Consider the following 15,873-nt stretch of genomic DNA (forward strand, 5'->3'; position numbering starts at 1 on the left):
CTTCTTAGAGTATATCCCATCAGTTTCTATTGTTTTTCTTTTAGATTCCAGAATTCTAATAAAGACTGAAGTTTAAACAAAAAACAGAAAAAGTCAACAATAGAATATGAACTATGCAATGACAAGGAATGTCAGCTTCTGAACTTTTCGCCTCTTCTTTCCAGATAAAGATACAGATAGCACCACGAAAGGGAACGCGGATGACTTCGGCCTGAGAGACACCTCGAGTGTCGCATCTGCTGATTCCTTTGCTTCAGCAGCAGAGGTAGGACATCCATGTTCCTCATGAAGATTTCTTATTCTTTCTCAGCTGGACGTTACTGTTTTGCCGTTGTGCTGTAACTCAGTTCAGTAGCCATTTATTTAGTATTAACTCTGTGGTAGATACCAGGCTACAAAGATGAATGTACCATGAACATAAGTTCCCACGGGAGTGTAGAGTCTCTTTAGAGAGGTGGACGTGTAAACATAGACTTTAAGTGAACACTTTCATAGACCGTGGGTTACGGATGAGGCCTATCAGTGTGTTAGTGGAGAGCAATTCACCTTAAGAATCTTAAAATTATTCAGATTGTTTAGCTGAGAAACCATGTTTCTAGATTTTTTCCCCAAGGAAATGAGATTCAGAGATTTATATGTACAAACTATTCACAGTAGCATTTTTAATAATAATGAAAAACTGAAAATAGTATAATGCCAAATTATGGAATATCCATAATTTGAAATATTAGAGTGCCATAAACATGCTTCCAATGTTTTTAATGACATGGGAACATAAGTTAAGTGAAATGAGTATACAGAGTGTGTGCTTGTAATTTTGTAATGAAGTAAAACCTGTATGTGGTGTATTACGTGAGTATTTAAGCTGAGGGGAAAAAGGCTAGATGTAAATACACTAATATGTAAGCAGTGGTGATCACTAAATTATGGATTTATGAATAATTTGTTTTATGCTGAGACTTAAAATTTTTTATCTAAAGAGAAGGTTGCAAAGTGATCATCTATTTATAATCTTTTCTACTTGACAGTTTAAAAAATTATATATGGCTAATTTTATCTTAGAATTGTTTCATTTTTATGGTAGATTCTTAGATATTACTGCTGTCCTTTTTCATATAAATAGTATCACACATCTGTTATTGATGTGTGGATTCAAGCTCTAGTGTGGAAAGCTTAGGTATTCCAACACCCTTTTCCCTAAACTTTGATTCTGCCTTCTTTAAAGCTGTACAGACCATAATCTTTCATCCTCTCAAGATTTTTCTGTATATGTGTATTTTAGCTATTGCTTACAGTATCATCTCCTGAGTTCACAGTTTTACTTATATTTTTATAGTTGTAAGTTTGCAACACACAAAATATATCTACTTGTTCTATGAAGTAGCTATTTTGTCTGCTTTTTATGGATTGTTATAGACAGGGTTATCTTTTTTTTTTCCCCAGCTTTATTGAGATAACATGAAGATAACATAAACTTATAACATGAAGTTTAAGCTGTACAGAGCAATGATTTGAAACATATATTTGGAATAATTACCACAATAAGGCTAGTTATCACCTCCAGCACCTCGCATGATTACCTTTTTTCTTTGTGGGATGAAGATTTGCTCTCTTAGCAGCTTCCAAACATATGATACAGTACCGTTAACTAGAGTCACGATTCTGTGCATTACATCCCTGGGACTTATTCATCTTCTAACTGGTAGTTTGTACCCTTTGATCAGCATTTCCCCAATTTTTTCTACATCCTGCTCCTGGTAACCACCATTCTGATCCTCTGTTTCTATGAGTTTGGCTTTTTAGATCAAAATTATGTGATACCATACAGTACAGTTGACCTTGGCACTACATAGGTTTGAACTGTGTAGATGCACTTATACATGGATTTTTTTTTCAGTAAATACATACTGCATCATCTGCAGTTGGTTGAATCCAAGGATGTGCAACTGTGAATACTAAGTGCCAACTATGGGACTTGAGCATCTGAAGACTTTGGTATCTGAAGCAGGTCCTGAAAAAGGAAATGGGGGGAGACTATTTCAACCACAGATGGGGTCAATTCCCCTAACCCCCACATTGTTCAAGGGTGAACTGTATTTGTCCTTCTCTGTCTTATTGCACTTTACATAATGCCTTCTAGATCCTGCCCCATACATATTGTCACAAATGGCAAGATTTCTTTCTCATGGATGAATAATATTTGATTGACTATACATACATTTATGTATACCACGTCTTCTTTATCCGTTCATCAATTGATGTACACCTGAGTTGTTTCCATTTTTTGGCTATTGTGAATAGTGTTGCAATGAACATGAGAGTGCAGATATCTCAAGATAGTGATTTCATTTCCTTTTGATACATACCCAGAAGAAGGATGCTGAATCATGTGGTTTAAGCTACAAAGGTTTGATAAATTACAGAAACAAAATGCATGAATACCACAGGAAGGGCTCACTATCGGCGAAACCTCCTAGGAATGCTTCTAAGTATAAATGTATGATCTCAGAATGTGAATGTTCCAAGATCAATTCCTTTTTAAGAAATGTTTGTTATTATTTTTAATTGCACTTACTATATGCCAAGAACTTAGCAGGAAAAAAAAAAAAACAAACCTGTTTAATGAAGAAAGTTGTGAAGAAAATAAGACCAGAAATCCTTGGGAAGTTTAAACAGTTTGTGATAATTTGAAAGCTGTAATTCAGAATTATCAGAAAGAGTTTTTGCCTAAATATTTAGATTAAAGCAAGTCCTGGCATAGACTTTTCTCTAAGGTTGGTCAGTCATTTTTGAGAGTGATTAACAAGATTCTCCTGTATAAGCTTTACCAGACAATGGTTTGGAACCAGAGCCTTTTTTCTCTGAAAAGTCTTTTTTTTTGCATTAATACCTTTATTGAGATATAATTCATGTACTATAAAAGTTCACTTTTAAACTGTACAGTTGAGTGGTTTTAGAATATTCACAGAGTTGTGCAAACTTTCTAATTCCAGTACATTTTTATCACCTCAGAAGAAACTCCTACCTATTGGTAATCGTTTCTTTTTCTCTCCTACCCCACTGTCCTAGGCAGTTACACCTGTACTTTCCATCTTTGTGGATTTGCTTATCCTGAACACTTCATGCTAATAGAATCGTGCAATGTGTGATCTTTTGTGTTTGATGTTCTTTTAGCAGAATTCTTCGCAGAATTTTCAAGTTCTGAAAAGTCTTTTTAATGTTAGGGTGCCACTGCATTGAGCATTCTCCTGACTTTCCTGTCTTTATGTTAAAGAGATTATCATTTAATTGTTGTTGTTGTTCACTCAGTGGTGGCCGACTCTTTGCGACCCCATGGACTGCAGGAAACCAGGCCTCCCTGTCCTTCACCAGCTCCTGGAGCTTGCTCAAACTCGTGTCCCTCGAGTTGGTGATGCCATCTAACCATCTTGTCCTCCATCATCATTTAATAGGTAGAAACTAAAATTGCAAAGGGCTGCCCAGGTGGCTCAGTGGTAGAAGAACATGCCTGCCAAGCAGGAGATGCTGGTTTGATCCCTAGTTCAGGAAGATCCCCTGGAGAAGGAAATGGCAACCCATTCTAGTATTCTTGCCTAGGAAATCCCATGGACAGAGGAGCTTGGAGGGCTACAGTTCCTGGGGTTGCAAAGAGTGGGACATGACTTAACGACTAAATAAGAACAACAGTATTTTTTAGCTGTAAATTTAGTTTTTCTTAGAATTAACACAATTACCATGGTGTATCTGTATATAAATTTGCCATATAAGTTGTAGGGTTCTCTTTATTTTTAAATTTATTCATTTATTCAGCTGTGTCAGGTCTTAGTTGCAGCAGGTGGGATCTTTCAGTGCATGCAGGGGCTTAGTAACTGTGGCACACAAGCACAGCTGTTCTTCAGTAGGTAGGATCTTAGTTCCCAGACCAGGGACTGAGCCCGTGTCCCCTGCATTGCACAGCACATTCTTAACCGCTGGACCACCAGAGAAGTCCCTAGGGTTCTCTTTAAAGATAAAGTTTTATTTCTTAAAATTCAGATCCCTCTAGTCATATTCTAAAATGACGCTTGGAAAGCTTTTGCTTTACCTCTCTGACTTGATAGCTCTTGTTTATAGCAACCCAGAGTTATCTTATTTCCTCTGGGGTCAATTTTGTCTGTTTATCTTGGGCTTTCATTTTTGTGCTGATAGTTTTCTTTTCAAATTTGAAAGCTTAATTGGTGACTGGATTGATTTTCTCAAGTAGATTGTGTGGGATAACAGCCTTGCTTTATGTTTGTTTCTTCTGGAAGAGGTGAACAGGGAAGGATAACTGGGCTCAGTCTATTTCTTTGAGGTTGTTGATTGGCAGGTATTTCTTTAGGATGAATGATCTGGAGAAGCCCAATCATCAGGGCACAGCTGTATACAGAATAGAAAGGGCTTTACTCTGGCAGATCCATCTCTCACCCTGGCGGACTTACTTTCCCCTGGTGGTTCAAGTAATATGTTTTGCTTTTTGGCCATGGCACATGGCTTGTGGGATCTTAGTTCCCTGACCCTCAGCAGTGAAAGCATGGAGTCCTAACCATTGGACTGCCAGGGAATTCCTGTTCAAGTAATTTCAAAGAAGAAACGTTCTCTGGTTGCAGATTTGTCTTCCTGTTAGCTGCCTTTCTATTCCATGGCAGAAAGTAGAATAAGATATAGGACAGCTACAGTTATTTGGACACAGACTTCCATTTAAACTCCAATTTTCAATCCTTCTTCTTCAGTCCTGCCCTCACACCTGCTCACTGTGGGCCTGGTGCTCCTCTTTGACTATATCCTCTCTTGAACTTGGGTTTCCCTTGTGGCTCAGCTGGTAAAGAGTCTGCCTGCAGTGTAGGAGATCTGGGTTTGATCCCTGGATTGGGAAGATCCCCTGGAGAAGGGAAAAGCTGCCCACTCCAGTATTCTGGCCTGGAGAATTCCATGGACTGCATAGTCCATGGGGTCACAAAGAATTGGACACAATTGAGCAACTTTCACTCACTCTCTTGAACTTATTCAGGACTATGGCTTCCTCATCTCTTTCATCTGTCAACACACTTCCATTTGCTTTCCAGTTTTTGGAAGTCTGTGTATCTCCCCCTTATTACATTAGTAACTTGTTGCTATATAATAAACTACCCAAAACTTATTGTCCTAAAACCAATGAAATCCAGATGTGGACTGGGGGCTGGTGCCAAGACTGTAGGTCTGTCCCAGGTCTCAGGAGTGTGTCTTAAAGGGCGGGACCATGTGCTCCAGTTTGGAGGTTAATTGCCAGAGTCCTTAGTTTCCTAGGGATTAAATCAGTTAGGGGGCATGTGTCTTTTTGTTAGTCTATATTAGAGCCTTCTATATATCCTGGGGGTTCCCCAGTTGGGGTTTATTAGAGGCTCAAGCATTTTAGGAGTCTCCTTCTTAAAATCCAATGCTTATGGGGTAGTTTTCTGGAGGTCATGGGCCTTAGGGTTAGTCCTGTGAGAACTACGTCCTGGGCACTAATCCAAAGGGCCCGTTGTTTTGGTATTTAATTCTAAAGTCACGTATATTAGATAAGAAATGACTCCTGGACTGAGCATGCCTACCAAAGGCAGCAGACACCATTTTTCAAAATAGAAAGAGGGTCCTGCTTGAAGAAGCCATCAAGGAGAGGCTCTCACAATACAAGAACAATGGTCTGGACTTCTAGGCACCCAGACGGCCATTGAGGGCACCTACACTGACAAGAAATGTCCCTTTACTGATAATATCTCCATCTGAGGGCAGATCCTGTCTGGTGTGGTGACTAAGGTGAAGATGCAGAGGACCATCTTCATCCCCTGAGATACCTCTGTTATATCCAAAAATACAGAAAAACATGTCCGTTCACCTGTTGCTCCACGTCAGGGGCGTCCAGATTGGTGATATTGTCACAATGGGTAAGGCTGCCCCCTGAGCAAGATTTTGTGAGTTAGCATGCTTAAGGTCACCAAGGTTCCAGTGCCAAGAAGTGATTCCAAAAATCCTGATACTGGACACCTGCCCACTCCCCCAGTTATTTCCCATTCAACAGTAACAGTGATAGCAAACATTTATTATCTCGTTGTTTTGAGAATCAAGAGTCTAGAAATGGTTTATCTGGGTGGTTTTGACTTGAGGTCTTCTGTATGCTGTAGTCAAGTATGTTGGCGGGGGCTGTAGTCATCTGAAGATTGACTGGAGCTGGAGAATCTGCCCTAAGATTACTTAGATAAATGGCATGTTGGTGCTACCTTTTGGTAGGAAACCTATGTTTTTTATGGTTTTATGGACTTTTCAAAAGGACTGCTTGAGCATTTTCATAACATGGCACCTAGTTTCCACAAGAAAGAGTGAGGCAGAAGCAGTGATTGTTTTGATGTAGCCTCAGAAATCACACGCCATTATTTCTATCTGTTATTGGTTACCCAGGTTAGCCCTCTTCAACATAAGATGCTGTATGAAGTACCAGGAAGAGAGAATGAACATGAATGGCATTTTATCTTTTATTTTATAATTTAAAAATGTTTGTTTATTTGGTGGCATTGGATCTTAGTTGCAGCATGCAAGATCTTTCATTGTGGTCACATGTACATGGTACTCAGACTTGGTTGCCCTATCGTATGGGGATCTTAGTTCTGCGACTAGAGATCGAACCTGTGTCCCCTGCACTGGAAGGCAAATTCTTAACCACTGTACTACCAGGAAAGTCTCATGAGTGCCATTTTAGAAGGCAGTTATTGTAAGTTTATTTCCTTTTTTTTTCTTTTTTATTAGTGAGATAGGGGATATAGTCATCCTGCTTTCTTTATAAGTCCTACTTGTAATTTTAGGTGGTTATTTTGAAAGGAAAATGTAAACGTTAAAAATAGTCTATATTAAAATTGAACTTAGCCTATTTTATGATCCAACTTATAATAGTTTTGGGACTTTGGACATTTCTTTCATGGTTGTTCAGAGGCTTTAAAAAATATTAGGGCTTTTAAAAATATTACTTCACATTCAACAAAGTCATTGCTTGCCAAAGAAGATAAGGCCCAGTCTCTCTTGCATCTCTTGGAAGGCACAGGGGAAGTAATTTGAGATCTTAAATAACTTAGAAATGAAGGGCATTTCAAGTTTCAGCTAGCAAATAAAAGAACCCTTTTTCATGGTGAATTACATGTTTCCATATGTGGGGATTAAACTGTGTTACTGACTTCTGCTTCTGAAGTAACATCTCAGCTCTAATAAAATGTTAACCTTTTTCTGCAACCTTTTAAAGTTTTTAAGAATTTTGTCCAAAAAAATCTTACTATAAGATATACTCTAAATGAGAATTTAAGCCATCATTTAGTGATTTGCTTTAAAAAAATTCAATCCTAATTTAATTTAGGATTTAAATTAGTAAATTCTGCATTGTCATTGTCTCTTAGGAAGAGTTGATGATAATGTTAGCTAGTGTCAGATCTTCAATGTGACGTATTTTCACAGCTGCAAGCTTATTTTAAGAGACTTATTTACATAGTCATGTCAGCCAAACCAACAAATAAGCAAGATAGACTAATAAATCAAAACTTGACTCTGGAATCTCTTATTGTTGGTTTTGTTCACTTCTTATTAGTATAAAGTATTTTATGTAGCAAATTTAATTGGAGCCCTAGTTTCCTCTGTAGGATTTTTTCTACTGGTAGATCCTATTTGTTTCAACAGTGATACAAAACATTAAACTATTTACTATCTAAAGAATTTCCACACTAAGTTTTTAAACTGTTATCTTTCTTTTTAACCTCAAAAACACTTTTCCTTTGGCATAATCTATTTTCTGTAAAATATAAAGGGAAATATTAAAGCTGACAGTATGTTAAGTCAGATGTTGTCATTTCTGTCTACTTTTTTTTTTTGCCTCTGGACTAAGAGACATATATATATATACACACACACTATCCTAAATAATGCTGACATTTAAACTACTCCTTTGGATTTTTGGATAAGGCTGATAGTAGAGTACATATCATTTGATATTTAAAAGTACATATAAGCTCTGGAATAAATGCCTGGTTATAAGTTCTGCCATTTAGTAGTGGGCCTTGGGGCAAGTTCCTGCTAATCTAAATCGCTGTTTCTTTGCCTCTGAAATGTAGATAGTAATTTGTTGTTGTTCAGTCGCTCAGTTGGTCCAGCTCTTTGTGACCCCATGGACTGACTGCAGCACGCTAGGCTTCCCTGTCCCTCACCATCCCCCAAAGTTTGCTCAAACTCAAATCCACTGAGTCAGTGATGCCATCCAACCATCTCATCCTCTGTTGTTCCCTTGTCCTCCTGTCCTCAGTCTTTCCCAGCATCAGAGTCTTTTCCAGTGAGTCAGCTCTTCGCATCAGGTGGCCAAAGTGTTGGGAGTTTCAGTTTCAGCATCAGTCCTTCCAGTGAATATTGAGGGTCGATTTCCTTTAGGATTGACTGGTTTGATCTCCTTGCTGTCCAAGGATTCTCAAAAAAGCCTTCCTCCTTTATCAGTGGTTGTAAAGAAGTGAGATAGTTGAATATTTAGCACAGCATTTAGCATAGCACACTGGGTAGAAATGAAGTGCCAGAACTACAGCATGGAGAAACACTTCTGAAATAGTAGGGTAAAAGCTTCCAAAGATCTCCTCCACAAAAGCAATGAAAACTCTGGCAAAAATTGTCAGAAATTTTAAGAACTCTGAAAATTAAACACTTGTAAAAATTCAGAGAGCATTTATTTAAGGACAATGGCTGAATCTCCATGGGAAGAGTGAACTTGTAAATCTTTTCTTTAACTGTTAAAAATTTTTGGCTCTGCTCAGTCTTTGTTGCTGCCTGAGGCTTTCTCTAGTTGTGGTGAGTGGGAGGTTTCAGTGCATGGGTGTCTCATTATGGTGGCTTTACTTGTTGCAGATTACAGACTCTAGGGTGTGCAGGCTTCAGTACTTGTGGCCCATGGGCCCAGTAGTTGCAGTTCACCAGCTCTAGAGCTCAGGCACAGTAGTTGTGGGTCAGCTGCCTTTTAGCATGTGGAATCCTCTTGGACCAGGGGTCAAACCTGTGTCCCTTGTGTTGGCAGGTGGACTCTCAACCACTGGGATCACCAGGGAACACCACACTTTTAACTTGTTCGTTTTCCATCCCTCTCTCTAGAGGAGTCTTGGAAACCAACAGGTTCACCACTGTGGTGACTGTGAAAATCAAGGGCTCAGCAGCCACTGGAAGAAACTTAATAGCTTTGAAGCCTCCCCAAAGTCCCATCACTAGAGAATTGTCACCATTTGACCTGTATGGCAGCTCCTTGCAAAGCTCTGTTCTAAGGATTTGTTTTTATTTGACCAGACTTGGAGCTTGCTATGTACAAAGTTTCTATCCCTAAAATCTTGTTGAAAAATATCAGCGGGAATTAACACTGCAGCTGCTTGAAGTGGTAATACCATCAGAGCTAGTAAGAAGGTGAACAAAAAACTTAAAGGAAAAATTGGGCAATGAGATGTTTATAGGGAGCTTTGAAAAGCTCCAGCATATTCCTGAGAATCTAGAAGGCCACAAGCATGTGCGGGGCTATGCATGTGTCCAGGGAAGACCTTAGAAATCCCTAACCTCTCACCTCTGGCCAACCTTCATGTTCTGCACAAAACAAAACTTAAGATGGACAAAAGGAAAAAAAAAGCAATTAATTGGTGTTTATCAGAAGTAGAAACTTTTGTGCTTTAAAGGACACCAACAGGAAAGTGAGAAGGTAGTAGAATGGGAGAAAATATTTGTAAACCATGTAGCTGATAAAGGTCTTATATCCAGAATATATAAAGAACTGTTGTAACCCAGCAATAAGTGGACAAATAACCTAACTTAAAAATGGGCCAGGGATTTCAATAGATATTTTTCCAAAGAAGATACACAAGGGCCAATAAGGATATGAAAGATATTGCACATCATTAGTCATTAGAGAAATTTAAACCATTTCACACCCACTAGGGTGGCTATAATAAAACAAGATGGACAATAACAATTGTTGACAGAGGTATGGAAAAATTTAAATCATTATACATTTCTAATGGGAATGGAAAATGGTGCAGCCACTTTGCAAAAACAGTTTCCTCAAAAAGTTAAACACAAAGTTACCATTTGACACTTCCATTTTTTAGTTATATACTCAAGGGAATTGAAAACATAAAAAACTTGTTTAGTTCAGTCGCTCAGTCGTGTCCGACTCTTTGTGACCCCATGGACTGCAGCACGCCAGGCTTCCCTGTCCATCACCAACTCTTGGAGCCTACTCAAACCCATGTCCATTGAGTCGGTGATGCCATCCAACCATCTCATCCTCTGTCGTTCCCTTCTCCTCCCGCCTTCCATCTTTCCCAGCATCAGGGTCTTTTCCAGTGAGTCGGTTCTTCGCATCAGGTGGCCAAAGTATTGGAGTTTCACCTTCAGGATCAGTCCTTCCAATGAATATTCAGGACTGAAAAAAACTTGTACATAAATGTTTAAAGCAGTCTTATCCATGACTATCAAAAAGTGGAAAAAACCCACAAGTCTGTCAGCTGTGGAAAGGATAAACAAAATGTGATATACTCACACAATTCAGTCATAAAAAAGGACGGAGTACTGTTATATGCTTCCTTATAGGTGAACCTCGGAAACATGATGCTACATGAAAGAAACCAAATGCAAAATGCTGCATGTGCTTAAATCTGCCTATATCGTCTCCAGAGTGGAAACTCCACAGACACTGAAAAATTATTGGTTCCCAGAGCCTGGAGAGAAGGGGGATGGGGAGTGACTGCTAACAGGCAGAGGGTTTCTTATTGGCATAGCATAAAAATATTTTGAAATTGCAAAGTGGTGCTGATTGCATAACCCAGTGAATGTACTAAAAACTACTGAATTGCATACTTAAATGGGTGAATTTTATAGTATGTGAATTATATCTCAATAAGGTGTAGTTTATTTTATTTTTAAAAACCAAAAACTCCTACAGCACTCTATTTAAGTGGATCACCTGGTATTGAAAAATAAAATTGCTCTGGAGTTTTCCTGCTTAGCTGGCAACTCTGTAGTGTTTACAGTTATTTTTTAATGAACTGTCAGAAGGCTGGAGTTCCATTTGTAGAGTTGTTACGCTAGCCAGAGTACGTGACTATTTTTCAGCTATACAAATGTTAATCAAAGATACATATAAGAAAAAAGTTCCCCAGAATTCACCAAGTTGAGATTATTACAGTATTTTTGTAGAAAGTTTTACTTAATATACAATCATGAGTTATAATACTTTAAAGCATTCTTTGGGTGATAAAAAATTCTCTTTTTTTTCCAGTGCTTCATCATCAATTATTATTGTTGATGAGCTGTGAAATACTGCTTTTCTGTACACTCTGTGAATTTAAGTAGTTGGAGTCAAAATAAACTAAGCTTATTATAAAGTTTTACTCCTTACAACTGACTTTTGAAATAAAACGAATTCAGATCTTACTAGCTGTAAAATCTTACTGAATTATTTTCACATTTTAATCAGATTGAGTATATTAGTAAGATCCTATTTTTTATTTTTTATAATTTTTCATCCTGTATCAGTGTAGTCTGTGTTAACACACTGTATTCTTAGCTTGCAGAGCACAAAGAAGTGCGGCATACCTACAGCCTGGAGTCCCTTTGCCACTGCCCTTTTTACGAAGAGGCCATGCGCTTAGTTGAAGAAGGAAAAATTTACTCGAGAGTGCTTAGGTATCATGCTTATGTTTATGAAAAATATTAAGATGCTGTTGATATGTTTTCTGATATTTGTTTAAAATATTTATGAGAATAGGGGGAAAATGTTTTTAGGCTCAACACAATTTTTTAATGTATTTTGTCAATATTGAAAAGACATGTGTTTTTTATTAAGGTCCTGAGGTTAAGCCTTATTCCAAACTTGTAGTAGTAGGCTTGATCTTAAATGCACTTTAACAGTTGTCTCCCCTGTTTATTACTTAGAACTGAAATGTTGGAGTGCCTAGGAGACAGTGATTTTCTTGCCAAACTTCACTGTATTCGACAGGCTTTTCAGGTATCTTTTTTTTTTAACATTAAGTGACTTCATCCAGCCACTCATCCCCACCCTCATGCTGTAGAGCCCAGCTGAATATAAACAGGACAGCTCTTTGCTCTTTATTATCCTTATTTGTAATGGCAAATAAAAAGTACTGTTTATTTTTCCTCCCTGCTGCCTCCCTTCATTTGTCTTCATTTGTCATCCTCTCCTGTAACTTCCTGGGTCTACCACATTTTGTCAGAATACAATTTTTTTTTTTGCTTTATTTTACTTTACAATACTGTATTGGTTTTGCCATACATTGACATGAATCCACCACTTGTGTACATGCGTTTTATTTTGATGCTAGAGATGTGTGTGTACAAATAACTGCTTAGAATATAAGTCCTTTTTCTTATTATCAATTAGCATGCGTTCTAGAATGTTTTTCACTTGACTCAGTTGTAAAATCACCAGTTTCCTAAGGTAAAATAAGGTCATTTAACAACAAAATTCTCTTTATTTTTCTGTCCTAGAGTTGTGTAGTTATTTCAAATTTTTCAAATATTAAATTGAACAAATTTAAATTCAGATTTGTCACCCTTTAATCTTTTAAAATTTTCTGTTCAAGAGCTCTTTTTATTCTAGCTACTTAGGACTTTTTTATTCCTGTGGTGTACCTGCTGAAATAGTACCATATACCATGTATTAACTATATTAGGGTTATTTGTACATACATGTGCTATAAAGTCAAATATCCATTCAAATTAACTGTAGGTTTCCTTTTTTCTTTGGGGATGGATATTTTTCAGGTAATTCTTTCAGAAACAGCCAACAGGATATTCCTTGCTGAGAGTGGAAGGAAAATTTTATCAGCGTTAATTGTAAAAGCACGAAAGGTAAACTTGTTTTGTTAGCAAGTTTATTTTATTGTTATTATTTCAATTGAACTGATGATTAAAATCATTAAATTTTTTTTAGATATTTGTAAAAATTCACATACTAAAAATAAATACTAAGTATTTCCCCAAAGTATTTCTGCTTGGGTTGATTTATTTTCTGTGTATAAAGTTCATACAGTTTTGAGCAAGTTGATGAATATATTCACAGTTTCCCATTAAAAAATCTGTTAATGTCATGGTAAGAATTATCATTAAATCAGCTATATGGCCACCACTATTATTATTTCTGATACCTCTTTTCTTATGCCTCCCTCAATCCTGTTCAGTAAGAAGGTCCTAGGAAATAGTGTAGATCTCAGAAATCTGGAAATACAAACTGAACTGCCTCTCACTCTTACTCATCTTCATGGGTCTGAATGAGGCAGAAGCAATGGCAAGAATTTTACTGATACTGTAAGGAACCACTTTTCATTTATGCAGGATGTGTCTAGATGATGAAAAAAAGAAACCTCAAACAGACTTTCCCTGAGCCATTTGAACACCTGGTTTTCAAACACAATCCCTTTGAACCTCAGTTCCCTCATTTGTATAATAGAATTATATTTATGGTACCCTATTTCAGAGTTTTTACGATGATTAAATAAGTGATAAATAGGAAAACATATTTTAAAAGTGCTATATAAATTTGTAGTTTAGTTGCTAAGTCGTGTCTGACTCTACAGGATACAGTAGCCCTCCGGACTCCTCTTTCCATGGGATTTCCCAGGCAAGAATGCTGGAGTGGGTGGCCATTCCATCTCCTGGGGATCTTCTGACCCATGGATTAAACCCACGTCTCCTGCATTAGCAGGCAGATTCTTTACCACTGAGCCACCAGGGAAGCCCAGTATAAATTTAGGATCATATTAACTACTTATAATTTCCAATGTAAATCTTTAAAAAAAAAAAAAAAGAAACAATGTTTAATAACTATATGAAAAAGTTCCATAGTATTATAGTCAAATAAATTCAAATTAAAATAGCACAATAGGACTTCCCTGACAGTCCAGTGGTTAAGACTCTGAGATTCCAATGCAGGGGGTGTGGGCTCCATATCTGGTCAGGGAACTTAAGATCCCACATGCTACGAGGCCAAAAGATTTTTAAACTAATAATAAACAAAACATAGTAGCCTGTTCCACCTGTCAGATTGCCATCACTAGAAAAACAGTGTTGGTTGCTCAGTCCTGTGTGAATCTTTGTGACCCCACGGACTGGAGCCTGCTAGGCTCCTCTGTCCATGGAATTCTCCAGGCAAGAATAATCGAGTGGGTTGTCATGCCCTTCTCCAGAGGATCTTCCTGACCCAGGGATCGAACCCAGGTCTCCCTTATTGCAGGCAGAAAGACAGTAAACCCAATATAAATCTTTCTTTGCCTTCCCAAGGCTGATAAACCCATTAATTTGAATTAGAGTATGATTTGAACTAGAGTTCCTCCAAAAGGAATAGAACCCTATCAAAAGCATCACATAGTATCTTCTGTAACCAAGTTTCCATCTTAAGGACTAACCTAAATAAGCACATATATTTGAGTAGTAAGCATTTGCTTATGACATTTTACTTACATTGTTAGTCTTGACTTTTGCAAAATGTTGGACTAACAAAACAAACCAAACAAATATGGCATACCTTGAAAATGTTTTAATTGTTACCTAATAGAATGAAGATCTTACAAGCTTACTTGAAGAGTATATTTACTTTGCGGGTTTGAGCATTGTTATAAAGTTGAGATTAAGATTAAAGTGTGTTTTCTTCTGCAGAATCCAAAGAAGTTTGAAGATGTTTTTGATGAAATGATCTATTTTTTAGAGCAGACTGATCACTGGGATAATACTGAAATGGAACTTGCTGCTAGAGGAGTAAGTCAGATTTTTTATAATATTTATCCCCTTTCATTATTTATATATAATATTTACATAATTTGAGGCCACTGTTTCCTTGTCCTTGTTAAATGACAGTAAAACCAATTTTGTGATGGTGATTATGATACAGTCGTAAACAATAGCAACCACAGTCTTTATACATTGGGGCAACAATTGAAAATAGTATATTTTAAAAAAAAAAACCTTTATTCCTTCTTGCGCTTTTTCCTTCCTTCCAAAACTCGATGAGCAGAGCCTTTAGCAGAGTGGTAATGGTAACCTGTGTAAGGGTGGTTTCAGATAGGATAGTGGCAGCTCGGGAGATGGGGGATTGGCTACATATACAGGATCAAACAAAAATACATATATTGAGAATAATCAGAGTGAGAGTTCTCATGATTAGAGAAGTGAGGTATAAAAAGCTAGGGTTGGAATTGGAGCTTTTAGCGTGAATTCATAGTTTACTAAATAGAGAAATAAATAGGAAGGTTTGCATGTACGTAAACATACATAAACTTACTAACTCTATTCACAGAGAGGGTCTGGGAGCAAGAACACCTCAAAGGAAATTATCCCTAACACACAGATCTTGGCTTCTAAGTCCCACTCTCCACTAAAAGGAACTAGGACTCCTTGGAAATATGGCTGATTTCAGCACTAGAATACAAAAAGCATGTGATGAGCCTGGAATATTTTGTTGTAATGGAAGCTTAAAGAATGAGTTTGCAAGGGGCTTTCCCATTGGAAGGCTTTCTTGGCAGAGAAAACAGTAGACGCCGAAACACAGAGGCACAGTCTTCACAGTCCTTCTTTCTCTGGTGTTCCTTCACTCAGTTAAGAACCTCTCAGTATCTAGTTCACACGTGGCATAGCGTATAGTACAATACAGTCTGCATGAATGAGAGAGTAAGAGATTCATAATGTGGTGGAGAAGACATACCAGTAACTAAATGACAGGCTTCCCCTGTGGCTCAGCTGATAAAGAATATGCCTGCAATGCTGGAGACCTGGGTTCAATCCCTGGGCTGGGAGGATCCCCTAGAGAAGGGAAAGGCTACCCACTCCAGT

The 15,873-nt window shown here is 37.6% G+C and overlaps 1 protein-coding gene across 4 annotated transcripts in view; it reads left to right on the plus strand.

Annotated features, from left to right (window-relative positions):
* MIGA1 (mitoguardin 1) overlaps positions 1–15,873 on the plus strand; it is a 76,747-nt gene that overhangs the window by 51,014 nt on the left and 9,860 nt on the right. For all 4 annotated transcript variants that reach the window (XM_012174138.4, XM_060411024.1, XM_042249978.1 and 1 more), the window contains exons 8-12: positions 165–265; positions 11,597–11,715; positions 11,965–12,037; positions 12,814–12,900; positions 14,704–14,802. In XM_012174138.4, coding sequence (XP_012029528.2) covers positions 165–265; positions 11,597–11,715; positions 11,965–12,037; positions 12,814–12,900; positions 14,704–14,802 — 479 coding nt within the window. The remainder of the gene's footprint in view (positions 1–164; positions 266–11,596; positions 11,716–11,964; positions 12,038–12,813; positions 12,901–14,703; positions 14,803–15,873) is intronic.

Source organism: Ovis aries, chromosome 1 (assembly GCF_016772045.2).
Source record: "Ovis aries strain OAR_USU_Benz2616 breed Rambouillet chromosome 1, ARS-UI_Ramb_v3.0, whole genome shotgun sequence".
Taxonomy (NCBI): Eukaryota; Metazoa; Chordata; class Mammalia; order Artiodactyla; family Bovidae; genus Ovis; species Ovis aries.